We start from the raw sequence: 26178 nt of genomic DNA, 5'->3' as shown, positions 1-26178 counted from the left end.
TCTCTGTCTGTTGCTCTCAAATAAATATATTAAATTAAAATATTTTTAGCCGGGTGTGGTGGCATACACGTTTAATCCCAGCACTCAGGAGGCAGAGGTAGGAGAATCGCAGTGAGTTCAAGGCCGCCCTGAGACCACCTAGTGAATTCCAGTTCAGCCTGAGCTAGAGTGAGACCCTACCTCAAAAAACCAAAATAAAATAAATAAATATTTAAAAAATTAAAACTTTTATATTTTTTAAATATATATAAAAGAACTTGAAGCTGGGTGTGGTGGCACATGCCTTTAATCCCTGCACTCGGTAAGCAGAGGTAGGAGGATCACCATTAGGTCGAGGCTACCCTGAGACTAGAGTGAATTTCAGGTTAGCCTGGGCTAAAGTGAGACCCTAAGCAAAAAACAAAAAGCCAGGCATGGTGGTGCACGCCTTTAATCCCAGCACTGGGGAGGCAGAGGTAGGAGGATCACCGTATGTTTGAGGCCACCCTGAGACTACATAGTGAATTCCAGGTCAACCTGGACCAGAGTGAGACCCTATCTCAAAAAAACAAAAAACTTGAAAAAACAGGGTAGCAAGATTGCTCAGTGATTAAGGTACTTGTCTGCAACGCCTAGGGACTAGAGTTTGATTCCCAAGTACCCAGGTAAAGCCAGAAGCACAAGGTGGCCCATGTGTCTGGAGTTCCTTTGCAGTGGCTAGAGGCCTTGGTGTGTCCATTCTCTCTATCTGCCTCTCTCAAATAAATAAATTAATTAAATATTTTTGTTTATTTTTATTTATGTATAGGAGAGCGACAGAGAAAGAAAGAGGCCTCCAGCCATTGCTAACGAACTCCAGATAGATGCACGCGCCACCTTGTGCATCCAGCTTACGTGGGTCCTGAGGAATCGAGCCTCAATCCAGGGTTTTAGGCTTCACAAGCAAGCACTTAACTGCTAAACCATCTTTCCAGCCCAATAAAATACTGTTTTAAAAAACTTGAAGCAGGGCTGGAGAGATGGCTTAGCGGTTAAGCGCTTGCCTGTGAAGCCTAAGGACCCCGGTTCGAGGCTCTGTTCCCCAGGTCCCACGTTAGCCAGATGCACAAAGGGGGCGCACATGTCTGGAGTTCGTTTGCAGAGGCTGGAAGCCCTGGCGCGCCCATTCTCTTTCTCTCTCCCTCTATCTGTCTTTCTCTCTGTGTCTGTCACTCTCAAATAAATAAATAAAAATTAAAAAAAAATTAAAAAAAATAAAAAAACTTGAAGCAGGGCATGGTGGCACACACCTTTAATCCCAGCACTCGAGAGGCATGGGTAGGAGGATCGCCATGAGTTTGAAGCCACCAGGAGACTACATAGTGAATTTCAGGTCAGCCTGAGCCACAGTGAGACCCTACCTTGGAAAAAAAAAACTTGATTCGAGGCCACCCTGAGATTATATGGTGAATTCCAGGTCAGCCTGGGTTAGATTGAGATCCTAACTTAAAAAAACAAAAATTTAAAAAAATTTTTTTAAAAACCCACACACAGTTAAACTCACTAGTTGAGATTTCTGAGCTTGAAAGGATACCATTAAGAAATTAAAACATGAGGCTGGAGAGATGGCTTAGTAGCTAAAGGCACTCATTTGCAAAGCCTAAACGCCCAGGCTGGATTCCCAGTCTACACATAAAGCCAGATGTGCAAAGTGGCACATGCATCCAAGGTTCATTTGCAATGGCAGAAGGTCCTGACATGCCCATTCATTCATTTTTTTTCTTTCTTTCTCTGACTCTCCTTGCAAATTAACAAATAAAAACATTTTCAAAAAGAAGCAATTAGAATATGAGGGGATTCCATGACACAGTTCCCATGAGTCACCATCTAGGATGGAGTGGGACTCTGTGATCCTGCAGCTGCCTTTGAGTCCCCCAACTCCCTGATCCCCTTAGCTGCTGACTCTTGAGATCAACAGCGCTTGCTTGCAACAGATGGTAGTGGGCCCACCCTCCGTAAAAAGGCTTCATTACGTGGACGGCATCATGCGGCCCTCTGAGTGTCTTACGGGTTCGGAAAGGCGTCTGAAAGGTAGGGAAGGACAGAACTGCAAGTGGGAGACACTAAGAACAGAGAACGTGGACGGTTAACTGGAAGAAGGACACCATAATGCAGCTTCCACCAGGTCGCCATCCAGGAAGGGGTGGTGATGCCCACTCCTGTAAATAACCCCTCACTCGTGCTCTATAAGTAACCCCAATAAGCTCTTTGGTTCGTCAAAAATTAAAAACAAGTAAATAAAAAGACGAGTGACAGGCTACAAAAAATGTTCTCAACGTTGTATTTCTGGTAAGAGATTTGTACTTGAAATATACACCGAACTCCTCATGCAACTGAAAAAGAGAAAATATGATATGGCTCAGGTCGGACCCGACACTTAAACAGACACGGAACTGCAGAAGACGAAAGAACAGCGACACAGCAAAGGAAAAGAGGCGCGACACTGTAAAGCCACAGCCAGGCCGGTCAGGTAACACATACTTGTATTATCAGAACTGGGGAGGCTGAGGCAGGAGAACCACAAGTTGGAGCCCAGACTGAGCTATTTAACAAGACCCTTTCTATCTCAAAGGGAAGATAACATAAAAGTTATAAAAAAAAAAATCGCTTATAAGAAAAAGTGCTGACACATGCTATTGAAGAGAGCCAGTTAATATCAGAGATTTTCACAGTTGAAAACAGGTTGTTCGAGCAAGGAAAATGTATGTGTATGAATGGAAAAGGGACTGGAATAAATTATTATAGCTTGTTGTAAACAGCACTGTTAAAGTGAGCATGGTGTTAAACACCTATGATCCTTCAGTGTGGGAGGTAGAGGCCAACCTGGACTACATGAGACACTGTCTAAACAGGTTGTTTCTTTTTAATTTTTTTCTAAAAAAAAAAGAAACCATGATGTGCCGAGTTGGCCTTTACATGTACAGCTGCACAGCTGGGGGCACACACATGCACACACTTCTGATTACCAGGCACTAGGCGGATCTCCCTGGGGACAGCACCAACACACACCATCACCGAAGAATACGCTACTGACAGCCCACTCCTCACCAAGCACAGCCCCGGCTAATGACCGAGGGAAAGTCTGGACTTTTGCGATTGATCCAAAGTGCACCAGTACATACCAGAATCCTCTGTAGGTTCGGTTTTCACTTTGATGGGGCCGCAGCTGAAACGGAGGAAACGCAGGATCAAGCAAGGCCACCGTGACCACGCGCGCGGCATGCACACCCCAAACGCCCTGCCGCACACAAGTGCTAAGGCGGCCCACACCCCCGGGGTCATGCCCTGTCACTCCACCACTCAGGAGGGCTGGGACAGGACTGAGAGAGAGAGACCCGGTTTCAAAGAACAAAAACTCATCTTCACACATCCCCGAGGGTTCACAGTGTGTGGAGCCGTGTCCTCAGGCCCCTGAACTCCTCTCCCAACAGGGTGGAGGCAGAATAGCTCTGATGAAATGGTGGTTTACCTTCCACCTGGAGACAGGACAGACCTTTCTGCATCTGCTACCATCGAGCGGCCACCTGCAAAGAAAGGCACACCCCATTCAGCGACACAGCCCACAGAAGTCACATGTCCCAGGGTTTGCATTTCAATTTTTTTTTAATTTATTTGTGTGTGAGAGAGAGAGCAAGAAATGTGTCACTTTGTGCATCTGGCTTTATATAGGGTACTGGGGAATCAAACCTGGGTGTGTAGGCTTTGTAAGCAAGTGCCTTTAACCACTGAACAATTGCTCCATCCCCTGCTTTTGGATTTTTAGAAACAAGGTATTGCTATGTACCATCGGGGATTCTCCTGCCTTGGTCACCCAGAGTGCTGGGATTACAGGTGGAAGCCATCATATCCAGCTTTCCAAGTCTAATTTTCTTTTTAATTGAGTTACTAGTCTTTGGACCATCAGGCTTTACAAGAAGGCAGCTTTAACCCCTGAGCCACCTCCCCAGCCCTATCATGACTTTTCTTCCTTCTACTTTTGAAATAAATTTCTGAAACAGGGTCTCATGTAGCCCAGGCTAGCCTCTCATTCACTACGGGCCAAGGATGGCATAGAACCTCTGCTCCCCCGTCTTTGCCCTTAACCCGTGGAACACTGGGATGACAGGCGTTCACCACCACGCCTGGTTTATGTGGTGCTAGGGTTGGGACCCAGAGCTCCATGCAGGCTGATCAAACACTATAGCGACAGAGCCGCATCCCTAGCCCCTGGGGCTATAGCTAGATAATTATCAGGGAGTGGGCTGTATTTAAAAAACAAAAACAAAAAAACATAGATCCCACATGATTTCATCTTGAGTTCCAGGTGCTGGCATGGAGCTGCAAAATTTCATGTTTACCCTGCTGGTTTTGCAATCTTTCCTTGCTATAACCCCCCCCCCCTTTATTTTTTGAACTACGAATGCTAGGCTGGAGGGATAACTTAGCAGTTAAGGCACTTGCCTACAAAGCCAAAGGACCCAGGTTCAATTCCCCAGGACCCACATAAGCCAGATGCACAAGGTGGTTCATGTGTTTGGAGTTCATTTACAGCAGCTGAAGGCCCTGGTACACTCATTTTCTCTCTAGCTGCCCCCCCCCCTCTCAAATAAATAAAATAAAAATTAAAAAAAAGAAAAATACTGGGTGGTGCACACCTTTAATCTTGGCACTTGGGAGACAAAGGTAAGAAGACTGCCATGAGTTCGAGGACAGCCTCAGACTATATAGTGAATTCTAGGTCAGCCTAGGCTACAGCAAGATCCTACCTTGAAAAAAGAAAGAAAGAAAGGAAGAGAGAACGAGGTTTGCTTACTCTGTGCCATTATGTGTTAGAAGTACATAATTTCTGCTGGGCATAGTGTGCTCACCTTTAATCCCAGCACTCAGGAAGCAGAGGTAGGAGGATCACCATGGATTCAAGGCCAGCCTGAGACTCCATAGTGAATTCCAGGTCAACCTGGGCTAGAGAGAGACCTACCTTGAACAAAAAAAAAAAAAGTACATAACTTCTGTTTTACTTTTACAGACTCAGTTAAGATGCAGCCTTTGCTGCTAACTGCTAGGACGAATGTGCAGAACCACGCACAGGCAACACTGTAAAGAGCACAAAAATGGAAGCTAACGTGTGTGGTCATTCCTTTTAAGAAAATTATAAATACTGTAACGTATAATTTTATTTTATTGGCATGCCTTTTGTAAATACAAATTATTAACTTATTAAATAGGAAATGGCTTCTGGCTTAAAAAAATTTTTTAAAAAGATACAGCCTTGAATCTCAAATAAGACTTTTGACTTTGTTTAGTTTTTTTTTTTTTTTTTTTTTTGGTCAAGGTAGGGTCTCAGTGTAGGCCAGGCTGGCCTGGAACTCAGGCTGATCCTCCTACCTCAGCCCCATTACTGGGACTATGGGACTTTAGACTTTTCTTTTTGTTTGTTACAAGTTAGGCTCTCTAGCCCAGGCTGACCTGGAACTCACGCTGAAGCCCCAAGCTGGCCTAGAACTCATGGTGATCCTCCTACCTCTGCCTCCCGAGTGCAGAGGTTAAAAGCGTGCACCACCAGGCATGGTGACAGTTTGGGCTTTTGAGAAGTGCTGGGACTGATAGACTATGGAGACTTTCAAATTTGGACTGCAAGCACTTTGCATTACGAGACAGCCAGGAGTTTATGGGCCTTTGGGAAGTGGAGACATGCTGCAGGTGTCACTGGGGTTGAGCCTTACAGTTCACAATCCAGCCCCACTTGCCACTGCTGGCTTTTTCTGGCTTCCTCCCTGATGTCAACACACGATTATGTGAGCCTGCTTCCTGCTGGTGCCGTGCCTTTCCTGCCACAAAGGAGCATTTCCCTAGACACTGGAAGCCCAAATAAACCTTGTCCTAGACCAGCTGAAGGCCCTGGAGTTGAACACAGCAGAAGAACTGGACGGATTCACTGAAGAAATACTTCCAGAGCTGAGTGTGCTCGTGTCCCTACGGAGGTCAGAGGACGGCATTCAGGCCGGTCTTCTATCTCATTCTGCACTTTGGGTAACAGCGGAAGAGCAAACCACATCCAGTCCGCCATCCAGACTGTTGCCACCAGCAGCCGTTCCGAAGCGACCGACCTCAGCCTCAGAGACAACCCAAGAGGAAGCGGGGAGTGGGGCAGAAAGGCTTTGGGAAGCTGCGCCTCACGAGCACAAAAGACTATACACTCACCCAGGTGCTTCTTCGGCTCCAGGAAAGGCCTGCATGGAAACAAAACACAGAGCCATGTGTGAACACCTGCGGCGACATAAGTCAGCCAACGTGAATGACACCCACATTAAAGGAGAACTTTAGAGAGCGTATCCATCCAATCGTCGGCGGTCGGGTGACGGGGATGGCGCCGGCAACCAGGGAAAACGCTTCCCCTGCGTGGCCCGGGCAGCGGCGGCAAGGGAGAGAGCACGTCACCTCTTAATGATGAATGAGATCCCGGCTTTGTTCTCCAAAATCCACTTCAAGGTCGCAAGGTCATAATTTTCAGGGTGTTTGAAGGCCACGCCCTCAGGGAGCCCCTGCACCACCACGGCCGACTGGTCACGCAGCATCTTTTCGTATGGAACAGGGACCACGGTGGATTTGCCCAGTGCTTTCCCTGAGGGGGGAGGACATGGCTATGATGACCGCTAGGCCATCGAGAGCTTATGACAACTCTACATGGCGTTGAGGCTTCGCTCAACGTCATTCAACCTCAAAGCTACACTGCAACAGTACTTAACACAGTACCTGGACATACTCCCAAAGCCTAGGCCCATGCTAGCTCAAACTCTGCATAGGAGAACAAGACAAGGCCACAATATAAAGGACCACAGTGACGCATGCCTTTAATTGTAGCACGAAAGAGAGAGTCACAGGAAAGCATGGGCTAGAATAAAAGCCTGACTCATAAAAACAAAATAAGGAAGTGGAGAGATGGCTTGGCGGTTAAGGCATTTGCCTGTGAAGCCTATGGACACAGGTTGGATTCCCCAGAACCCACATAAGCACATGTTTTTTGCTTTTGTGGCAATGCCTTACACACATACCTATACTTTCGAGTGACACCCTCGCTACCATGTCTTTGAAACACTGCAAGTGGGCTACAGAAATGGCTTAGCAGTTAAGGCATTTGCCTGCGAAGCCTAAGGACCACAGTTCGATTCCCCAGGACCCATGTAAGCCAGATGCATAAGGGGGTGCATGTGTCTGGAGTTCTTTTGCTAGAGGCCCTCAGCTCTCAGAAGACAAAACAGCAAGTTTGAGGCTAAACAAGGCTACAAGGCAAAAGTCTTATTCCAAAATAAAACAGTCAGAAAATGCACTCCTGACTTCACACATGCTGGTTACACACACCCTAGCCTCAGGTTATAGAGGCCTGAAAACTGCAGCTCTCAAAAATACTCCAGGGAATAGTTAAGCTAATAAACCCATTGAAAAATGCTTAGGAAAACACAAGTTTTTCCATAGCAGGTGGACAGACAGCTTACTGTGTTCATCTGTCAAGAATCCCACAGCTGGGCTAGAGAGATGGGTTAGTGGTTCAGGCACTTGCCTGCAAAAAAACCAAAGGACCCAGATTCAATTCCCTAGGACCCACATCAGCCAGATTCACAAGGTGCACATGTTTGTTTGTAGTGGCTGGAGGCCCTGTCTCTATCTGCCTCTTCTCTCTCGGGCTCTCCCCAGTTAATAAATAAAAATAAAAAGAGAGAGAGAGAGAAGGTCCACAGAAACCAGACCTTCAAATTCACAGCCATTAAATTTACCTCAATCTTCCCTCCCCTGGCATAATCTTAAAATGGCTGTGCTAGGACTAGGGAGATGGCTCAGCAGGTAAAGATATTTACTTGCAAAGCCTGATAGCTCAGGTTCAATTCCTTAGTAGCCACATAAAACCAGACACACAAAATATCACATATGAGCTGGAAAGATGGCTTAGTGATTAAGGTGCTTGCTTGCAAAGCCTAGGGTCCCAGGTTCAAATCCCCAGCACCCACATAAGCCAGATGTACAAAATGTCACATTCATTTAGAATTAATCTATAGTAGCAGGAGGCCCTGGCAAACCCATTACCTCTTCCAACTAAATTAATTTAAAAAAAAAAAAAAAAGCTAGGTTGGGTGTGGTGGTACACACCTTTAATCCCAGCACTCAGGAGGCAGAGGTAGAAGGATTGCTAAGAATTTGAGGCCACCCTGAGACTACATAGTGAATTCACATCAGCCTGGGCTATAGTGAGACCCTATCTTGAAAACCGGACCCCCCCAACAAAAGTCTAGAGATAGAGTTCAATGGCAGAGATTTCTTAGCAGGTCCAAGGCCCTGGGTCCAACGCTCAGTACCACAGAAAAGAAAAAAGAAAAAGCTTTGCTCTGCTACGTGACTGCTGTACTATATGCCTAGAAAAACACGGGTGGTTTTGCAAGGAGAGGCACTGGTGTGGAAAACTGGTAACCAACAACTACCTTCTTTCTTGTATCCCATAGGAAAAATTGAAAGTAAAGGGCAGGAGAGATGGCTCAGGGGTAAAGGCACTTGCCTGTGAAAGCTATGGAGTCATGTCTGACTCTCCAGGTCCCATGTAAGCCAGACGCACAGTGACACAAGCATGCAAAGTCACACATGTGCACAAGAACTCCACACGCATCTGGAGTTCGAATGCAGTGGCTCATGGCCCTAGCGCACCATTTTGCTCTTTCTCACAGAAAGAAAAAAAAATGCAGTCCACTAGGCTTGCCTCAAAAAAAAAAAAGAAAAGTACTTAAACTATTCAAATTATGAAAGTATACTATATATATGACCATGGAATGACTTATACAGTGTACTCATGTGCAAATTCCATAAGGTAATAAACCTTCTCAAAAATGAAAGCTTATTGTTTTTACCATAGCAGAAGCAGAAGTAGTCTTCCACGGTTTTTCTGAGTGTTTCAATTTCCACAGCGTCTACACTCATCCGGTTCACCTGGGTCGTGGATTTCATTTTGTGCATCTCAGCAGCCTTTTCCTCCTCTTCAACACCTGTGAGACAGGTCAGGGACCCAGATTCAGAGCTACTATCAGCACCCAGCAGGGGATCAGTGATTCAAAGCCTACCTGGACTACAGAGACCAAAATAATTCAAGAGCCGGGCATGGGGGCACACACCTCTAATCCCAGCACTCAGGAGGCAGAAGTAGGAGGATCCCCATGAGTTCAAGGCCATTCTAAGACTACATAGTAAATTTCAGGTCAGCCTGGGCTAGAGTGAGACAATACCTGGAAAAAAAAAAACTCAAGCAAACAAACAAAAAAAACCACTGATGAGACTAAGGCCGCTGGTCTGAGTTGCACAATGAGACACTGTCTGAAGCTATACTTGGAAATTAAATAAATGAATTAAATAAAAGCATGTCTATGCACATGTGATCTGCCCTAACTATCACATGTGGACCTAGCGTGACATCAGGATTTAAGCTTAGAGCTCAGAGATGTATGCTTTGTGTGCCTAAAAGTACTTTCATCTTTTGTTCCCTTTCCTTTTCTAAAAATATTTTTATTTATTTGCAAGCAGAGGAAAATGAAATAGACACGGAGAGTGGGTGCACCAGGACCTGTAGCCACTGCAAACTAACTCTAGACACATACACTACACCGGACATTTAGCTTACGTGGGGACTGGAGAATTGAACCTGGATCTTTATGTTTTGCTGGTAAGCACCTTAACTGCTAAGCCATCTCTCCCGCCCCTTTTGTTTCCTTTCTGTGTATAATAAAATGCTCCTTTACTAAGTGAATGTGAACCTCTGGACAAGGTTGGTTGGGCTGAATTCACACAGTCGTGCTGTGGAAAGCCTGGTGTGAACAGTGAACGTGGGCACTGCACCTGCCCAGTGCCAACCACCTGACCGGAGCGCTAAACCTCAGTGGGGATTCTGATGCGGCACTGGTGACAGAGGGGACACCTGCAGTGCTCAAATGCAGCTGAACACAGAGACCTATCATGAACACAAGTATTTACCAAGAAATAAACTACAGCGCACACACACACAAACACACACCCCACAAAGAAAGAAAAATAGGAGCTACAGAGATAGCTTAAAGATAAAGGCACTTGCCTGCAAAGCCAAAGGACCCAGGTGCGATTCCCCAGTACCCACATAAAGCCAAACGCACAAAGTAGTGCAGGCATCCGGAATTCATGCACAGTGGATGGAGGAACTGGCGTGCCCATTCTCTCTCTCACTCTCAGAAATAAAAAAATATGTAAATAAGAAATAGTAAAATATAATGCTGGGCATGGTGGCACTCAGCACTCAGGAGGGAGAGGTAGGAGGATCACTGTGAGTTCAAGGCCACATAGTGAATTCCAGGTCAGCTTGGGCTAGAATGAGACCCTAATTCAAAAAACAAAAACAAAAACAAAACAAAATAATAATAATAATATGAATGATTTTGATTTAATTAAATTTCTAAAAAATGTTATTCCGTTATTTGCAATCAGACAGAATGGAAGAGAGTAGGTATGGGTGTGCTATGGCCTCCAGCCACTGCAAATGAGCTCCAGATGCATGCACTACATTGTACATCTGGCTTTACATGGGTCCTGGGGAATTGAACCTGGGCCATTAGGCTTTGTAAGCAAGTGCCTTTAACCTCTGAGCCATCTCTCCAGGAAAAATTAACATTTTATATACCCTGGGAAAAAGAATTTTCAGCAAAATACAAAAATTTAAAGCATCCCTGTCTTTAAGTTTGTTAATTCTTGGGCTGGAGAGATGGCTTAGCAGTTAAGTGCTTGCCTGTGAAGTCTAAGAACCCCAGTTCAAGGCTCAATTCCCCAGGACCCATGTTAGCCAGATGCACAATGGGGCACACATGTCTGGAGTTTGGTTGCACTGGCTGGAGGCCCTGGCACATCCATTCTCTCTCTCTCTCTTTCTTTATCTACCTCTTTCTCTGTCTGTCACTTTCAAATAAATAAAAATTAAATTTTTTTAAATTTAATTTTGTAATTCTTTTCTATGGAATAGCTCAGACTGTCAGTTCCATTTTAACTAACAATTGCTAATTGAGCAAGGATACATATTTTGGATTATAAAATTCTTGCCTAAGAAAAAATTTCTTAAACAGTGAAAATTAACAAAAAGCTACTGTTGAGCTTGGATAAAAGAGGCTTGTAACCCCGACACTCAGGAGGTGGAGGCAGGAGGATAGAGTTCAAGATCATCCTCGACTACACAGTCAGTTCCAAACCAGCCCGGGACAATGCGACCGTATCTCAAAAAAAAAAAAGCTATCTCAAAAAAAAAAAAAGCCAGCCGGACATGGTGGCGCTGGCCTTTAAGCCCAGCACTCAGGAGGCAGAGGTAGGAGGATCACCAAGAGTTTGAGGCCACCCTAAGACTACATGGTGAATTCCAGGTCAGCCTGGGCCAGAGTGAGACCCTACCTGGGGGGGTGGGGAGGGAGCCATCACCAGATGCATGCCCTTGAACCTCAAGAACCCTCAGGTGAACCTTTTGGAAAATGAGTATGTGGAGGAGCTGGGCGTGTTTAACACGTGTGAAGCCTCTATAACCTATCCACCCCAGCCCAGTGGCGGATGGCAAGAGAAAGGGACAGAAGAAGGGGAGATCAAGTGCTGGACATGCGGCTCAGTGGCAGATACAGACAAGAGCGGGGCCCGAGGGAGGGAGAAGGCGCACGTAAATACATTTCGGTAAGAACTGCTACTAGTTTATTATTAATTAATGCCACTGTGCATGTGTGTATGGTGTGCCAGGGTCTCTTGCCACTACAAACATGCTCATCTAACTTTCTGTGCATAGATGAAGAATGCTTTGCAAGCAAGCACCTTTGCCCACAGCCCTCTCCCAGCCCCGGAAGATGGTCTCTCATATCCTAGGCTAGTCCCGAATGTGGCACTTAGACCAAAATGGCCTTCAACTCCTGATTCCTCGGCCTCCATCTCTCAAGAGCAATGACAGGCAGGTGCCACCACACCAGGCTTGAATAAGAACTTTTAACCAAGTACAAACTTCTCTGCAATTTTCCCTCTGAAGTACTGTCAGACTAGCAACACAGTACAAAAAACATTTCAGGGGCTGGAGAGATGGCTTCATGGTTAAGGCGTTTACCTGCAAAGCCAAAGGACCCTGGTTTGATTCACTGGATCTCATGGAGGCCAGATGTAAATGGTGGCGCATGTGTCTGGAAGTTGTTTGTAATGGCCCTGGTGTACCCATTCTCTATCTGCCTCATTATCTCTCAAATAAAGAAGTTAAATTAAAAAAAAATTCAGGTATTCTTGTTAGACTCTTCAATATTCACTATTACATATTACTTCACAGATTCATCTTGAATTGTTTACATCCACTTTCCATAATCTTTTTTTGTTTTGTTTTGTTTTTTTGAGGTAGGGTCTCACTTTGGTCGAGGCTGACCTGGAATTAACTATGTAGTCTGAGGGTAGCCTCAAACTCACAGTGATCCTCCTACCTCTGCCTCCTGTGTGATGGGATTAAAGGCATGTGCCACCACACTCAGCTCAGAAAGACGTTTATTTAATATAAATCTCACTCCTACAAGTATAACAAATCGAATCTTTTTTTTGGTTACGTTTTATTTTATTTATTTATTAGAGACAGAGAGAGAGAGATAGAGAGTGAAAATGGGCACCCTGGAGCCTTAACCCACTGCAAACAAACTCCAGATGCATATGCCACCATGTGCATCTGGCTTACATGGGACCTGGAGAATCAAACCTGGGTCCTTTTGCTTTGCAGCAAGTGTCTTAACCATGAATCCATCTCTCCAGCACCAAAAGTCGAATCTCAAATATTTAGATTTAAAATTTACAAAATACAAAAGATAAAACTAAATGAAGAGGGAATTATCATGGTTTAATTGCCCAAAATTATGGGAGCTGTCAATAAAAAAAAAAAACTTCAAGAATATATAGCTTACAGTATTTAACGAAGTCTTTTTGAAAATCTTTTCTGGTGTTGACAAAAGCACGTCCTCTCTCGGTTCCCACCACAAACACATCCGTTTCATACACGGCTATGCAGGCGACTTCAGCCTTGGACTTGGCCAGTTCCTTGCACTACAAGAGAAACAGCCACTGTTAGGATGCATGTGCCGCTTTAAACGCCGTTGCTGCTGGGTGAACACGAGTGTAGGGGTCTTGACACGGGTGACGTTCTCACTACCACACCCAAGTGCCCCATTGCTTGTGTGCTTGCTTTTCTTTGGGGGGGGGCTCTGAGAAAGGGTCTCACTCTAGACCAAACTGTCCTGAAATTCACTCTGTAGCCCCAGACTTAGCTCAAATTCCCAGTGATCCTCTTCTACCTCAGCCTCCCGAGTGATGGGATTAAAGGGATTTGGGGCATGGCTTACCAATACAGAACATGCCTAGAATCCCCCAGCAAGAAGCTAGGGATGGCTCTCAGTGGTAGAGCATATGCAGAGAATCCTTAGTGAAGGGCTATGGTGTAATTCAGTGGTAGCGCTCCTGCCTAGAATACCCCAGTAAGGGACTGACTGGGGTGTGGCTCAGTGGTAGAGCTCCTGCCTGGAATCCCCCGGTGAGGTTCTGGTGGCATGGATTGGAGGTGAAGTGTTTACTTAGTATGAGCAAGTCCTGGGGCTCCATTCCCAATACCACAAAAACTAATTAAGCTCACCATGGACTCCAGGGCTGACATGAGGAAGGTCACCACCATCCTGCTCTCCGAGGACTCCTCATCTTCAACAGGCAGGGTAGACATTGCTACTTGGGCCATGATCCCTGCACAAGAGAAGCAGTAAGAAACTGAGTGGAGGGAACTCCCAGTGTCTTCATGATCTCAGGATTCATCATACACAGGGCGCCATACCAGGCTGTGTAACCTACAGTTTTCTTTCCTGTTTTTAAAGTTTTATTTATTTGCACGTTATGTCAGGGTATCTTGCCACTGTAAGCAAAGGTCAGTCCAGCTTTCCGAGGGTGGCTGGGGAACTAAAAACCTGGGCCATCAGGCTTTGCAAGCAAGCACCTTGAACTGCTGAGCCATCTCTCTGGTCCCATAGTTATAGTTTGTTTACCCCAAGTAGTATACTTGCCCAAAACCCTTGCCCTATAATATACAGACTCCATGCCATAAGTTTTTGTTGTTGTTGCTTTTCAAGGTAGGATCTTGCTCTAGTCCAGGCTGACCTAGAATTCACTGTCTTTTCAGGATGCCCTCAAACTCACAGCGATTCTCCTACATCTGCTTCCCAAGTGCTGGGATTAAAGGTGTGCGCCACCATGCCCAGCCTACTCTCAGAATGCTGTCATTTCCAAAATTAGATTAGCATCACGCCTAAATAACCAAGATGGCCCAGAGACCAGTAAAGTTCTGTCAGTGAAAGAAGACAGGCTTCATAAAAGCAGGGCCTGGGGCGCACACCTTTAATCCCAGCACTTGGGAGGCAGAGGCAGGAGGATCTCTATGAATTCCGGTCAGCCGGGGCTAGCGTGAGACCCTACCTCGGAAAAAGAAAAAGACAAGCTTCATGATCACAACTCCCACTTCAGCCTTCAGCTGCTCTCCTGCACACTGCTGACAGACTAGGTGTTCCCAAGGCTCCTTCACAGCCTGAGGGGCATCAAGTCCTCCCTCACAGAGCACAGTAGTGCATACTTTAGGAACACTTCCATCAACAAAGAGACTCAGATAGATTTAAGTACTATAAAAACAACACAGAAAAGCCAGGCAGGGTGGCGCATGTCTTTAATTCCAGCACTCTGAGGTAGCTGAAGATCGCTGTGAGTTCGAGACCACTGAGACTACACACTGAATTCCAGGTCAGCCTGGGCAAGAGTGAGACCTTACCTTGGGGAAAAAAACAAACAAAAAAAAACATACAATTACAAAAAACATAAACTTACAGCAAAGACATATGGGGATCAGAACATTTATAACGTGTGCACAGCTGTCGTAAAGAGGTTCCTAAAAATATTATCATATAATTCAGCACAGTTAATGTGACAGGATTTAGAATCACCATGGAAACAACTATCTTGTGATGTGAGAGATTTTGTAGATTAGATTAGTTGAGGAGGGGAGTACTTGCCTGCAATGCTTAACAACCCAAATAAAGCCAGATGCACAAGGTGATACATGCATCTGGAGTTCATTTGAAGTGGCTGGAGCCCCTGGTGCACCCATTTTCTCATTCTCTTTCTCGCTCTCTACTTGCAAATATATAATTAAAAGGGAGGAGGGCTGGAGAGATGGTTTAGCAGTTCAGTTAAGCTTTTTGCCTGCGAAGCCTAAGGACCCATGTTTGACTCTCCAGATCCCATGTTAGCAAGACACACAAAAGTGAGGCAAGCACAAGGTCACACATGCCCACTAGGTGATGCAAGCATCTGGAGTTTGATTGCAATGGCTAAGGCCCTGGCAGGTCAATTCTCTATCTCACCTCTCCCTCTGTCTGTGTCTTTCTCTCTCTCTCTCTCTAAAATTAAATTAAATCAAATAAATTTAAAAAAAAAAAGGGAACTGGACATGGTGGGTCACACCTTTAATACCAGCACTCAGGAGGCTGAGGTAGGAGAATCGCTATGAGTTTGAGGTTACCTGAGACTATATAGTAGAGTCCAGAGTCAGCCTGGATTAGAGTGAGACTCTACCTCGAAACCCCCTCCCACCAAAAAAAAAAAAAAAAAGAAAAGAAAAAAGAAAAATCTACCTTTCTCTTTCTCTCCTTTCTCCCCTGCTGATGTGAAGATGTGATTCTGGCTTCCAGATCCTATCATGCTTTCCCTGCAATGACGTCGTCCCTTGAAACTATAAGCTGAATTAGATGCTTCCTCTATGAAGCTGCTTCTAGTCAGGCATCTTGTCCCAGTGTCAAGATACAACTGGTTTGGAGAAGTGGGTCTAGTGCCGAAATAAACCTGACCATGCGGCTCTTGGTCTTTTGAATCTGGTTGTTGGGAGAAAACGTGGAAGGATTTGGACATCTGGACTACGGAAGCCTTAAAATGTTGTAAACAGGGCTGGAGAGATGGCTTAGCGGTTAAGCGCTTGCCTGTGAAGCCTAAGGACCCCGGTTTGAGGCTCGGTTCCCCAGGTCCCACGTTAGCCAGATGCACAAGGGGGCGCACGCGTCTGGAGTTCGTCTGCAGAGGCTGGAAGCCCTGGCGCGCCCATTCTCTCTCTCGCTCTCTGTCTGTCTGTCTGTGTCTGTCGCTCTCAAATAAATAAATAAAAAACTTTAAAAAAAATTTTTTTAATGTTGTAAACAGAGCTTAAGGAATCATTCTGGTATGAGATTTAAAGATCAGAAAGTCAAGAGAAATATGGGCTGTGAAGATTTGGCCTATATGGTTGGGGGGGGCGGGGGAATAAAGAAAATTCATGTGATATTCTGGCAAAGAAACTAGCTGCATTTTTTTCCACGGCCTAAATACTTGAGCAAAGGTACATTTAAAAGCTATGGGCTAGTACATTTGGTAGAGGAAACCTCAAGGCACAAAAGTATTGCTTGTAAGGAATGGCTTCTTTTATCTGCCCTAACTCAGATCTACAGTGGAAGAGAGAAAAGTGCAGAGGCAAATTACGTGAGAAATATAAAGTTCAGAATGAAAAGAAAGGCAAGCAAATTGAAAGTCCCAGACAGAGAAAGTGCCTCTACAGCTGCAATTTTTTTTCAGTTGTGAATTTTTAAAATTATTTTATTTATTTATTTGAGAGTGTGTGTGAGAGAAGGCAGAAAGAGAGAGAAAATGGGTGCATCAGGACCTCTAGCTATTGCAGACTCCAGACGCATGTGCCATCTATCGTGTGCATCTGGCTTTATGTGGGTACTGGAGACTTGAACCCAGTTCCTTAGGTTTGCAGACAAGTGCTTCAAGTGCTGAGGCACCTCTCCAGCCCTGCAGTTTTTGAAGAGATCACCACCACTGAGTGCTCTGCATTGGGGAAGATAGGGAAGGTGCCCTGAGACAAGGAAAAAGAAATTGAGTCAAGCCCAGGAGACTGGCTTTTTTTTTTCTGTGTAGTCTTATGTAGTCTCAGGCTGGCCTCAAACTCACAGCAATCCTCCTAACTCTGCCTCCTGAGTGCTGGGATTAAAGGCATGCACCACTGTGCCTGGCTGTGGCTTTTTAAGCAAGAGAGACAGAATTGGCGTGCCAAGGCCTCTAGCTACTGCAATCGAACTCTAGATGTGTGTGCCAACCTGTGTGCGCATGGGGCCTTGTGCATTTGCACCACCGTGTATCTGCCTTTCATGGGACCTGGAGAGTCGAATGTGGGTTCTGAGGGTTCACAGCAAGTACCTTAAATGCACAGCCATCCCTGCAGGCCTAAATATTTTTATTTACTTATTTGCAAGCGGAGAAATACTAGGAAAACATAGCAAATGGGTACGCTAAGGCCTCTGGCCACTGAAAACAAATCCCAGATGCATCTAGCTTTAAGAGGGTTCTGGGAAATTGAACTCAGGCCCTTAGGTTTTACAGGCAAGTGCCTTAACCTGAGCTCTCTCTCTAGCCTGCAAAAAAATTTTTTGAGAGGAAAAGGCCTCATGGAAGACTGCTGAAGGGAGATGTGCTTCTCAAATTCAGCATACAAAGGCTCCTCCAGACCTGGCAGTCCTCCCCACATGGTACTTTGTTTGGAAGAAGAAACGATAGAAGACTGAGGAGACCATGGAGTATATTGTCCTACTGGTTCCACAGAGCCACTGAAGATAAGCAACCTGAGGCAAGGCCAAGTGCAAGTCCCTGCCCAATGGTCCGGTGAGACCAGTGTGTAACGTTCCGAGGGTGAACCTCAAATTGCAATGATAGCTCATGTCTTTAACCCCAGAACTCAGGAGGCTGAGGTATAGGCAGATCAATTTCTGTGAGTTCAAGTCCAGCCTGAGCTACCAAGTTTCAGGTCAGCCTGGGCTAGAGAAAGACCCTACCACCAATAAAAGGAGGAGGGGAGGACAAGTGCTGTGACTGCACTCACACGTGGCACTAGAGAGGCGAACCCAGACGTGGAGCAGAGGTGCCAGGGGCAGGAAGAAGGCACAAAGGAGAAATAGCAGATGATGGTACCAAATTTCAGTCTGGACTGAAACAGGCAGCAATGGTAATGTAAATGTAAACACAGTGCCAGCAACCACTTGCAAACAGGTGACATTGATTTGTCTATTTTGGCAAAATAATTATTTTCAAAAAACACCACATAGGGCAGGAGAGATGGCTCAGTACTTAAGGCGAGAACCTGAAAAGTCTAAGGACCCAGGTTCCATTCAGCAGTACCCAGGGAAGATAGATACACAAGGTGGTGCATGCATTTGGAGTTTGTTTGCAGCGGCTAGTGGCCCAGACACACTCATTCCCTCCCTCTCTCTCTTTCTAATAAATAAATAAAAATAAAGTAATGAAAGATCATTATAAAAAGTACCGTATAAGATGGATGTGGTGGTGCATGCCCTTAATTCCAGCACTTGGGAGGAAGAAGTAGGAAAATCGCCATGGGTTCAAGGCCATGCTGAGACTACATAGCAAATTCCACATTAGCCTGGGCTACGAGAGACCCTACCTCGAGACACCAAACAAATAAGTAAATAAATAAATAAATACCACCATATAAAATGCTTCAGACTACCATAGTATGAAGGTCACATGACACTGGAAGGAAAAAATCCAAAGCAAATGTTTTTAAAATTGGTTTTCTTTAAATAGTATGAAAATTATATGCTTGCTAATGTTATCCCTTATAATTTAATTTCTATTTTAGGCAACACATTAAGTAATACAATGAACTTACTAAGGAAGGATGAGTGGAAAATTAAGGGCTGGAAGCATGAATGGGAACTCTCCGCATGTGTGTTAATTCACAACAACAGCCCAGGTCCTCTCCAGGGCTCCAGTGCAACCCCTCTCAGAGTTGCTAACATGCAAACCTCATCTGAACATGCTGGGAACCTTTGGCTGTTGGAGATCTACTCTAGGAACCCACAAATGAATGGTCTCACTGGACTGAGGTACTCACAAGTACCTAAATCCATCTAAAGAAAAGCTTTGTGCAGCTAGGAAGATGCCTCAGTGGGTAAAGGTGCCTGCTTGCAAAGCCTTCTGGCCTGGGTTCAATTCCCAAGTAAGCCAACTGCAAAAAGTGCCCCAAGGGCTGGAGAGATGGATTAGCGGTTAAGGCACTTGCCTACACAGCCTAAGGACCCACGTTCAGCTCCCCAGCACCCACAATGCACAAGGGCACGCATGCACACAAGATGACACACGCATCTGGAGTTCAACTGCAGTGGCTGGAGGTCTTGGCATGCCAATTCTTTCTCTTTCTCTCTCTTATAAATAAAATAAATATGCAACTTCAGCAATCTTCTATTAAGTTAAAAAAAAAGTGGTATAAGTGATGCTTGCTTGTACTAGCAAAAGATCCTGGCCACACTTGCATACATGTATAAATAATTTTTTAAAAAAATCCTTGTGGGGTGCTGGAGAGATGGTTTAGCAGTTAAGGCACTCGCCTGTGAACCCTAAGGACCCATGTTTGACTGCTCAAATCTCACTTAAACCAGACACACAAGGTCGTGCATACACATAAAGTCTCAAGTTCGGACCCTTGTGTGCCAATTATGTGGCCAGGCATGGTACACCTTTAACCACAGCATTCAGGAGGCACAGGTACAAGGATCACTGTTTTTGAGGCTACCCTGAGGCTACATAGTAAATTCCAGGTCAGCCTGGGCTAGAGTGGGACCCTACCTTGAAAAATAGGGGGGTCTGGATAGATGGCTTAGTGGTTAAGGTGCTTGACTGTGAATCCTAAGGTATAAGGTTTGATTCCCCAGGACCCACGTAAGCCAATGCACAAAATGGCACAGGCTTCTGGAGCCCATTTCCAGAGGCTGTAGGCCCTGGCATGCCCATTCTCTCTGTCACCCTCACTCTCTACCTCTTTCAAATAAATTAAAAAAAAAAAAAAAGTTAATCCAGACCACAAGTGTGTGTTGAAGCATCAAGGCGGCTGATGATAAGAATTATTATTGGGAGGCTGGAGAGTGACAGAGAGAGAAAGATGCAGAGAGAGAGAGAGAGAGAGAGAGAGACAGAGAGAGAATGGGCATGCTAGGGCCTCTAGCCAGTGCAAATGAACTCCAGATACATGCACCCCCTTGTGCATCTGGCTAACGTGGGTCCTGAGGAATCGAGCCTCGAACCGGGGTCCTTAGGCTTCACCAGCAAGCGCTTAACCGCTAAGCCATCACTCCAGCCCTTGCCATTCTTCTTGATCCAGTAATGCTTGCTGATTGTTACTTTTGCAATAACTATCACTTGAACATAGATTATTTTTTTACTGTTTTCTCATGTATGTGATTTTCTTTATCTTCAGTTTGAAGGATCCTTTCAAGTATTTTCCATAACCCTGGCTTAGCCTTTATTATTATTATTATGGAAAGTCCTTATTTCTGTCAACTATGATGGATATAATAATCTTGGTTGACAGTTATCTTTCAGAACTTGGAATATATCATTCCAAGTCCTTTTGGCTTTCAGAGTTTGTTGAGTAATCTGGCGTTATCCTGATGGGCTTGCCATTATATGTGACTTGACGTTTCTCTCTTAGTGCTTTCAATGTATTTTCTTTGGTCTGTGCATTTAGTAGTTTAATTATAATATGTTTACATCTCATCTGTTTGGTGTTCTAAGTGCCTCCTGTATCTGTATTAGAATCTCTTTCCCTATTTCAGGGAAATTTTCTTATATGATTTTGTTGAAAATACCTACTACACCTTTAGAATGAATTCTTCTCCTGCTACTATATGCCACTTTTGGGTTGGTTGGTTGGTTTTCCGATGTAGAGGCTGACCTGGAATTCACTATGTAGTCTCTCAGGATGGCCTTGAACTCTCACAGAGATCCTCCGACCTCTGCCTCCCAAGTGCTACAATTAAAAGCACGTGCCACCATGCCCAACCCTTCCTTTTAAGTATTTCTTCAGTGTTTCTATTTCCTTACACAGATCTTCTGGGGAAATCTTTTCTTCGTTAAGTTGGTTTCCTGTGTTCTCTTCGCCTGGGCTCTGCTCCTGCAGCTCCGGCAGGGCCGGGCAAGGGCGTAGCTAACAGCGTGCCGGTGTGGTTGCTGGGAGCTCGGGTCTCTCCTGCTTCTCGGCTGTGCTTGGTAATCCCTCACACGCCTTCACTTTTAGGAAGAAGAGGATATCCTGTGCTCTTTTTCTGCCTCTTATCTTACACCACCATCTTAATAGGAAGCTTCTATTTTCCTAGACATGCTTTGAACATGATGTGTGTAGGGTACAAAGGAGGTTCTGTGGATAAACTGATAAAGCTGTGGCAGGTGAGGAGTTGCCTCATCTACCCTGAGGGCGGAGCAACCTTACCCTCAGGGAGCAGACTTGGCTATTACAAGTCCTCCCAGGAACTACTCCACAAAGGGACTCAAGCCTTGAATCCCAGCATTGGGAGGCTGAGGTAAAAGGAGGATGGCTGTGAACTCCACATCAGCCAGAGCCAGAATGAGTCCATGGTCAGCCTGGGCTACGAGGAGACCCTGAGTCTTGGCAGGTCTGCCCTGCTGTTTACATGGTTCCCATATTGTGGACACGCAGACGCACCCGCGCCTGATTATCTTTACTTTCATGGGCCATTCACGCTGACCTTTGAAACTGCTCTAGTCTCAAGGATCAGCTGCTTCTAGGTGTCTGGGCATGCCGACGTCCTTGAACACCCACCATCCTTCACCCAGGAGATGTTAACTCAAGCCACAAAGGAGGGTGGGGCTGGCTTCTTCTCAATCACTGACCCACGAGGGGCTCACTGTGCTGAGGGGTCTTCTAGCCCACAGACTGTGCGGCTTTGAGTTCCGAGCTCTCAACAAGTGCGTGGAAGGGCAGCGGCTCCCTCGCCGACTTCCTGCTGTGCCCGAGCCCAGGGCCCTGCGCAGGAGCGGCACTCTGCCCTGAACCGCAGCACACCTGCCCTTGCCTCCACTGCAGCCTTTCCTTCCCAGTGCTCTCCTCGCCGTGGTAGCCAAGGCTTCATATATTTTAAAAGTATTTTTAAAGAGAAAGAATTGGTGCGCCAGGGCCTCACCCACTAAAATCAAACTCTAGACACTTGCACTTGTGCGTCTGGCTCATGTGGGACCTAGAGAGTACAGCATGGATCCTTAGGCTTCTCAGGAAAGCACCTTAACCGCTAGGTCATCTCTCAAGCCCTATTTTTATTTGTTTATTCATTTAAATATTTTATTTATTTGAGAGAGAGAGGGAATGAAAGAGGCAGAGAGAGAGACTGGATGTACCAGGGCCTCTAGCCACTACAAACAAACTTCAGATACAAGTGCCACCTGTGCATCTGGCTTACATGGGTACTGTGGAACTGAACCTGTGTTTTTACCTTCACAGGCAAGTGCCTTAACCATTAAGCCATCTTTCCAACCCTATTTATTTAATTTTTGGTTTTTCAAGGTAGGGCCTCCCTATAGCCCAGGCTGACCTGGAATTCACTCAAAGTCACAGTGATCCTACCTCTGCCTCCCAAGTGCTGGGTGATATATTTTGATAAAGACAGAAAAAGTGGTGGGGGAAAGAATGAGTGTGCCAGGGCCTCCATCCACTGTAAACGAATTCCAGACAGGTACCACCTGTACATCTGGGTCACATGGGCCCTGGGGAATCGAAACTGGGTTCTTCAGCTTTGCAGGCAAGCACCTTAACCGCTAAGCTGCCTCTCCAGCCCTGCTGGGTCTTTTCCAAAAAGGTTTTATCCAGAGTGTTCTGAGTGGTTTTGAAGAGGGTTGACTAGTCCCATAATGCCATGCATCCTCGGTTTCATGTTTTCTTGCTATCTAGGGCATGTTGAATTGAGAGTGAGGGGCTGGAGGGATGACTTAGTGGTTAAGGCCTTTGCCTGCAAAGCCAAAGGACCCAGATGCGATTCCCCAGGACCCACATTAGCCAGATGCACGAGGGGGCGCACACGCCTGGAGTCCATTTACAGTGGCTGGAGGCCCTGGCACACCTCTTCTCTCTCTCTGTCAAATAAATAAAAAATTAAAAACAAAAAAAAGAGTGTGAAACTCCCTATTCAAAGAAAAAGTGGATCTTTATTACTTCACTTAATTCACGTCTCCAGGTTGTACGACTGCACACACAGCTAGATCCAGGGACGTACAGTTCAGCATTAGTCCTCTACTCCCTGCAGGGCTCAGCTCCTGAGCAAGGGGCTTCTGCCCCCAGACACACACAGAGCCCACTCATCCACTGCAGAACCGCTACCACGGTGCCAAGGACGGTTACACGGGGCAGGTGTGACTAAGGCACGGCTATGGAGACGCGCGCATGGAAAGCACCAGGCACCCCTCTGCATAGGGTGCTGCCCGAAGCGTCCCCAGGGCCCATCCCTGAGATGCCGGTCTTTTCCAGCTGCCAGACAGACACCTTCTGTGATGTTTCCTTATAAGCCGGGCTCCAAGAGCGGTCTGTCCCCACCATGCCCACGGCCATCACAGGGGAAGGCCAGCTGTGGGAGGAGCCCTTGCTCTCTGCCAGCTTCTCCCGCTGCAGGCTCCTGGGCAGCTCTGGCGCCCTACTGACCACCCGTGAAATGTCCTGCACCTGCCCGTCCACAGGGGCTACCTCGAGGCAGACTCCTACTGGAGATCTTCGGAATCTGGACACAGGATTTCTGGTCTTTTTTTTTTTTTTTTTTTTTTAATTTTTCAAGGTAAGGTCTCACTCTAGCCCAGATTGACCTGGAATTCATTACGCAATCTCAGGGTGGTCTCGAATTCACAGCGTTCCTCCTATTTCTGCCTACCTAGTGCTGGAATTAAAGGCGTGTGCCACCATGCTCAGTGCCACTTAATGTTTTGAGCACCCAGCTAACAGGGATGCCAGGAGCACAGCTCAGAGGGGTTCTTGGACCAGTGTCCATGGTCTGATGGCTGCCCTTTCCAGATTATTCCACTGCTTTTTCCATTACCAATATTATCAGTTTTGCAGTCTAGTTTCCCACTGATATTTTTAAAGCTTTTTTTTTTTTTTTTGAGGTAGGGTCTCACTCTAGCTCAGGCTGACCTGGAATTCACTATGTAATCTCATGTTTAAAATATTTTTATTGGGCTGGAGATTTGGCTTAGCTGTTAAGGCGTTTGCCTGCAAAGCCAAAGGACCCAAGTTCAACTCCCCAGGACTCACATTAATCAAATGCACAAAGGACCGCATGCATCTAGAGTTCGTTTGCAGTGGCTGGAGGCCCTGGTGCACCCATTCTTTCTCTCTCTCTCTCTCCCTGCTTATTTCTGTACTTCCCTTTCTCTAAAATAAATAAATAAATAAGGCAGGCATGGTGGCTCACACCTTTAAAAAAAAAGTTTTATTTATTGAGAGAAAGAGAGAAATGGCATGCCAGGGCCTCAGCCATTAAAATCAAATTCAGACGCTTATGCCACCTAGTGGGCTTGTGCGACCTTGTGCCTGCCTCACCTTTTGTATGTCTGGCTTATGTAGGATCTGAAGAGTTGACCTGAGGCTTCACAGGCAAGCACCTTAAACACTAAGCCATCTCACCACCCCTCAAAGCCTTTTATAAAAATACTTTTATTTATTTGTTGAGAGGAGCCTACTCTGAAATGGCTGCACTCCTTTACGCACTTCACAGATGCAGGTTAACGCCTGCTGCTTCTCTCTTCTGATGTCCCTCTGGGCAGCCACCGCTTCACAGATGGGTGCCTCTTGCAGAAATGAGCCCAGCTGTCCCTCAGTGTTCTCGGCTCACTTGCACTCCATCTCAGGGAGCAGACTTACCTATGGCCTTGCTGTCCTGACCCACTGCGTGCGCCTCAGACCAAGCCAATACTTAACTGCATATAACTTTTCTTTCTTTTTTGTTTTTTTCAAGGCAGGGTCTTATTCTAGCCCATGCTGACCTGGAATTCACTAAGTCGTCTCGGGGTGGCCTCAAACTCAGGACGATCCTCCTACATCCACTCTGTAGGTGCTGGGATTAAAGATGTGTGCCATCACACCCATTAATTTCTTTTTTTATATATAAAGAGCTTTTATTCATTTATTTATTTACTTATTTGAGAGAGCAAAAGAGGCAAAGATACAGAGAGAATGGGCATGCCAGGGCCTCCAGGCACTGCAAACAACTCCAGACACATGTGCCACTTTGTACATCAGGCATTTGGGAAATTTCCCAGGCTGTCAGGCTTTGCAAACAACTGCCTTTAACTGCTAAACCATTTCTCCAGCCCGGTAGTTAACTTCTAACAAAGAATCAGGGCTTGTTCCACACATAGCAACAGTCAAAGGCAGGCTTAAAACAAACAAACGAACCTTTAATCCCAGCGCTCAGGAGGCAGAGGTAGGAGGATCACCATGAGTTCAAGGCCACTCTGAGACTACATAATGAATTCCAGGTCAGCCTGGAGAGACCCTACCTCAAAAAAGAAAAAAAAAGGAGCCCAAGCTAGGCAGCTACATGCTTAGAGCCATAAAGCATGCAATCAGCAACAAGGGGACTGCCACCAAGAACCACACAAGTATGGGTCACTGCCCTTAAGGCACAGGCTCGGAGGACACCGAACACGAGTCATCCTACTGAAGACGCACACCATGGGTCATAGAAAACCACCCCTAGCACGACCAGCCGCCCAGAGGAACACATCACTGAGACAGCTGCGGAGCAGCCAGGAGCGCGCACACCCCTGAGCCTGAGTACCCGCGCACAGATGACTCAAGCACACTGGCACCTGACAGAAGCCCGCTCTCCTGGCCTCCTGCCGCTACAGCGGCTCTGCTGACGGCTCAGCTCCCTTGGCCACGTCACCGCCTCACCAGACATCCACTGCAGAGCTTTCTTTCCTGACTCAAAGGATCCCACTGGGATGACTATCCTGAGAAAAGCTTGCCAAGGAAGACACAGTCCAGGCAAAGTCGGGTGAGTATTTGGGACAGGCCAAAAGATTCAGTTCTGTGAGTAGTTGATAGACTTCTGGAATAAGGATGGGCGGAGGAAGGGCTGACAAGACAGCTCAGATCAGTGACACGGGTGCTGGCGTACAAGCCTCAGCACCCACACGAAGCCAGGCCCAAAGTGGCACCCACGTGTGGTCTCTACTTGCCTATGAAAAAGGTTAAGTGGAGCCAGGAGAATCCTGAAGCTTGCA

At 46.0% G+C, this 26178-nt stretch overlaps 1 protein-coding gene across 15 annotated transcripts in view; it reads right to left on the bottom strand.

Annotated features, from left to right (window-relative positions):
* The window catches only part of Gtf2i (general transcription factor IIi), a 108137-nt gene that overhangs the window by 61881 nt on the left and 20078 nt on the right, over positions 1-26178 (bottom strand). For all 15 annotated transcript variants that reach the window (XM_045142592.1, XM_045142594.1, XM_045142599.1 and 12 more), the window contains exons 2-8: positions 13673-13776; positions 12951-13089; positions 8889-9023; positions 6436-6619; positions 6199-6227; positions 3488-3542; positions 3141-3184 (exon numbers count right to left, since the gene is read on the bottom strand). In XM_045142592.1, the coding sequence (XP_044998527.1) occupies positions 3141-3184; positions 3488-3542; positions 6199-6227; positions 6436-6619; positions 8889-9023; positions 12951-13089; positions 13673-13771 (685 nt within the window). In that variant the 5' untranslated portion in view covers positions 13772-13776. The remainder of the gene's footprint in view (positions 1-3140; positions 3185-3487; positions 3543-6198; positions 6228-6435; positions 6620-8888; positions 9024-12950; positions 13090-13672; positions 13777-26178) is intronic.

Source organism: Jaculus jaculus, chromosome 2 (assembly GCF_020740685.1).
Source record: "Jaculus jaculus isolate mJacJac1 chromosome 2, mJacJac1.mat.Y.cur, whole genome shotgun sequence".
In the NCBI taxonomy this organism is placed as follows: Eukaryota; Metazoa; Chordata; class Mammalia; order Rodentia; family Dipodidae; genus Jaculus; species Jaculus jaculus.
Note: the sequence above shows the minus strand (reverse complement) of the source record. Positions and strands in the feature narration are given on the sequence as shown.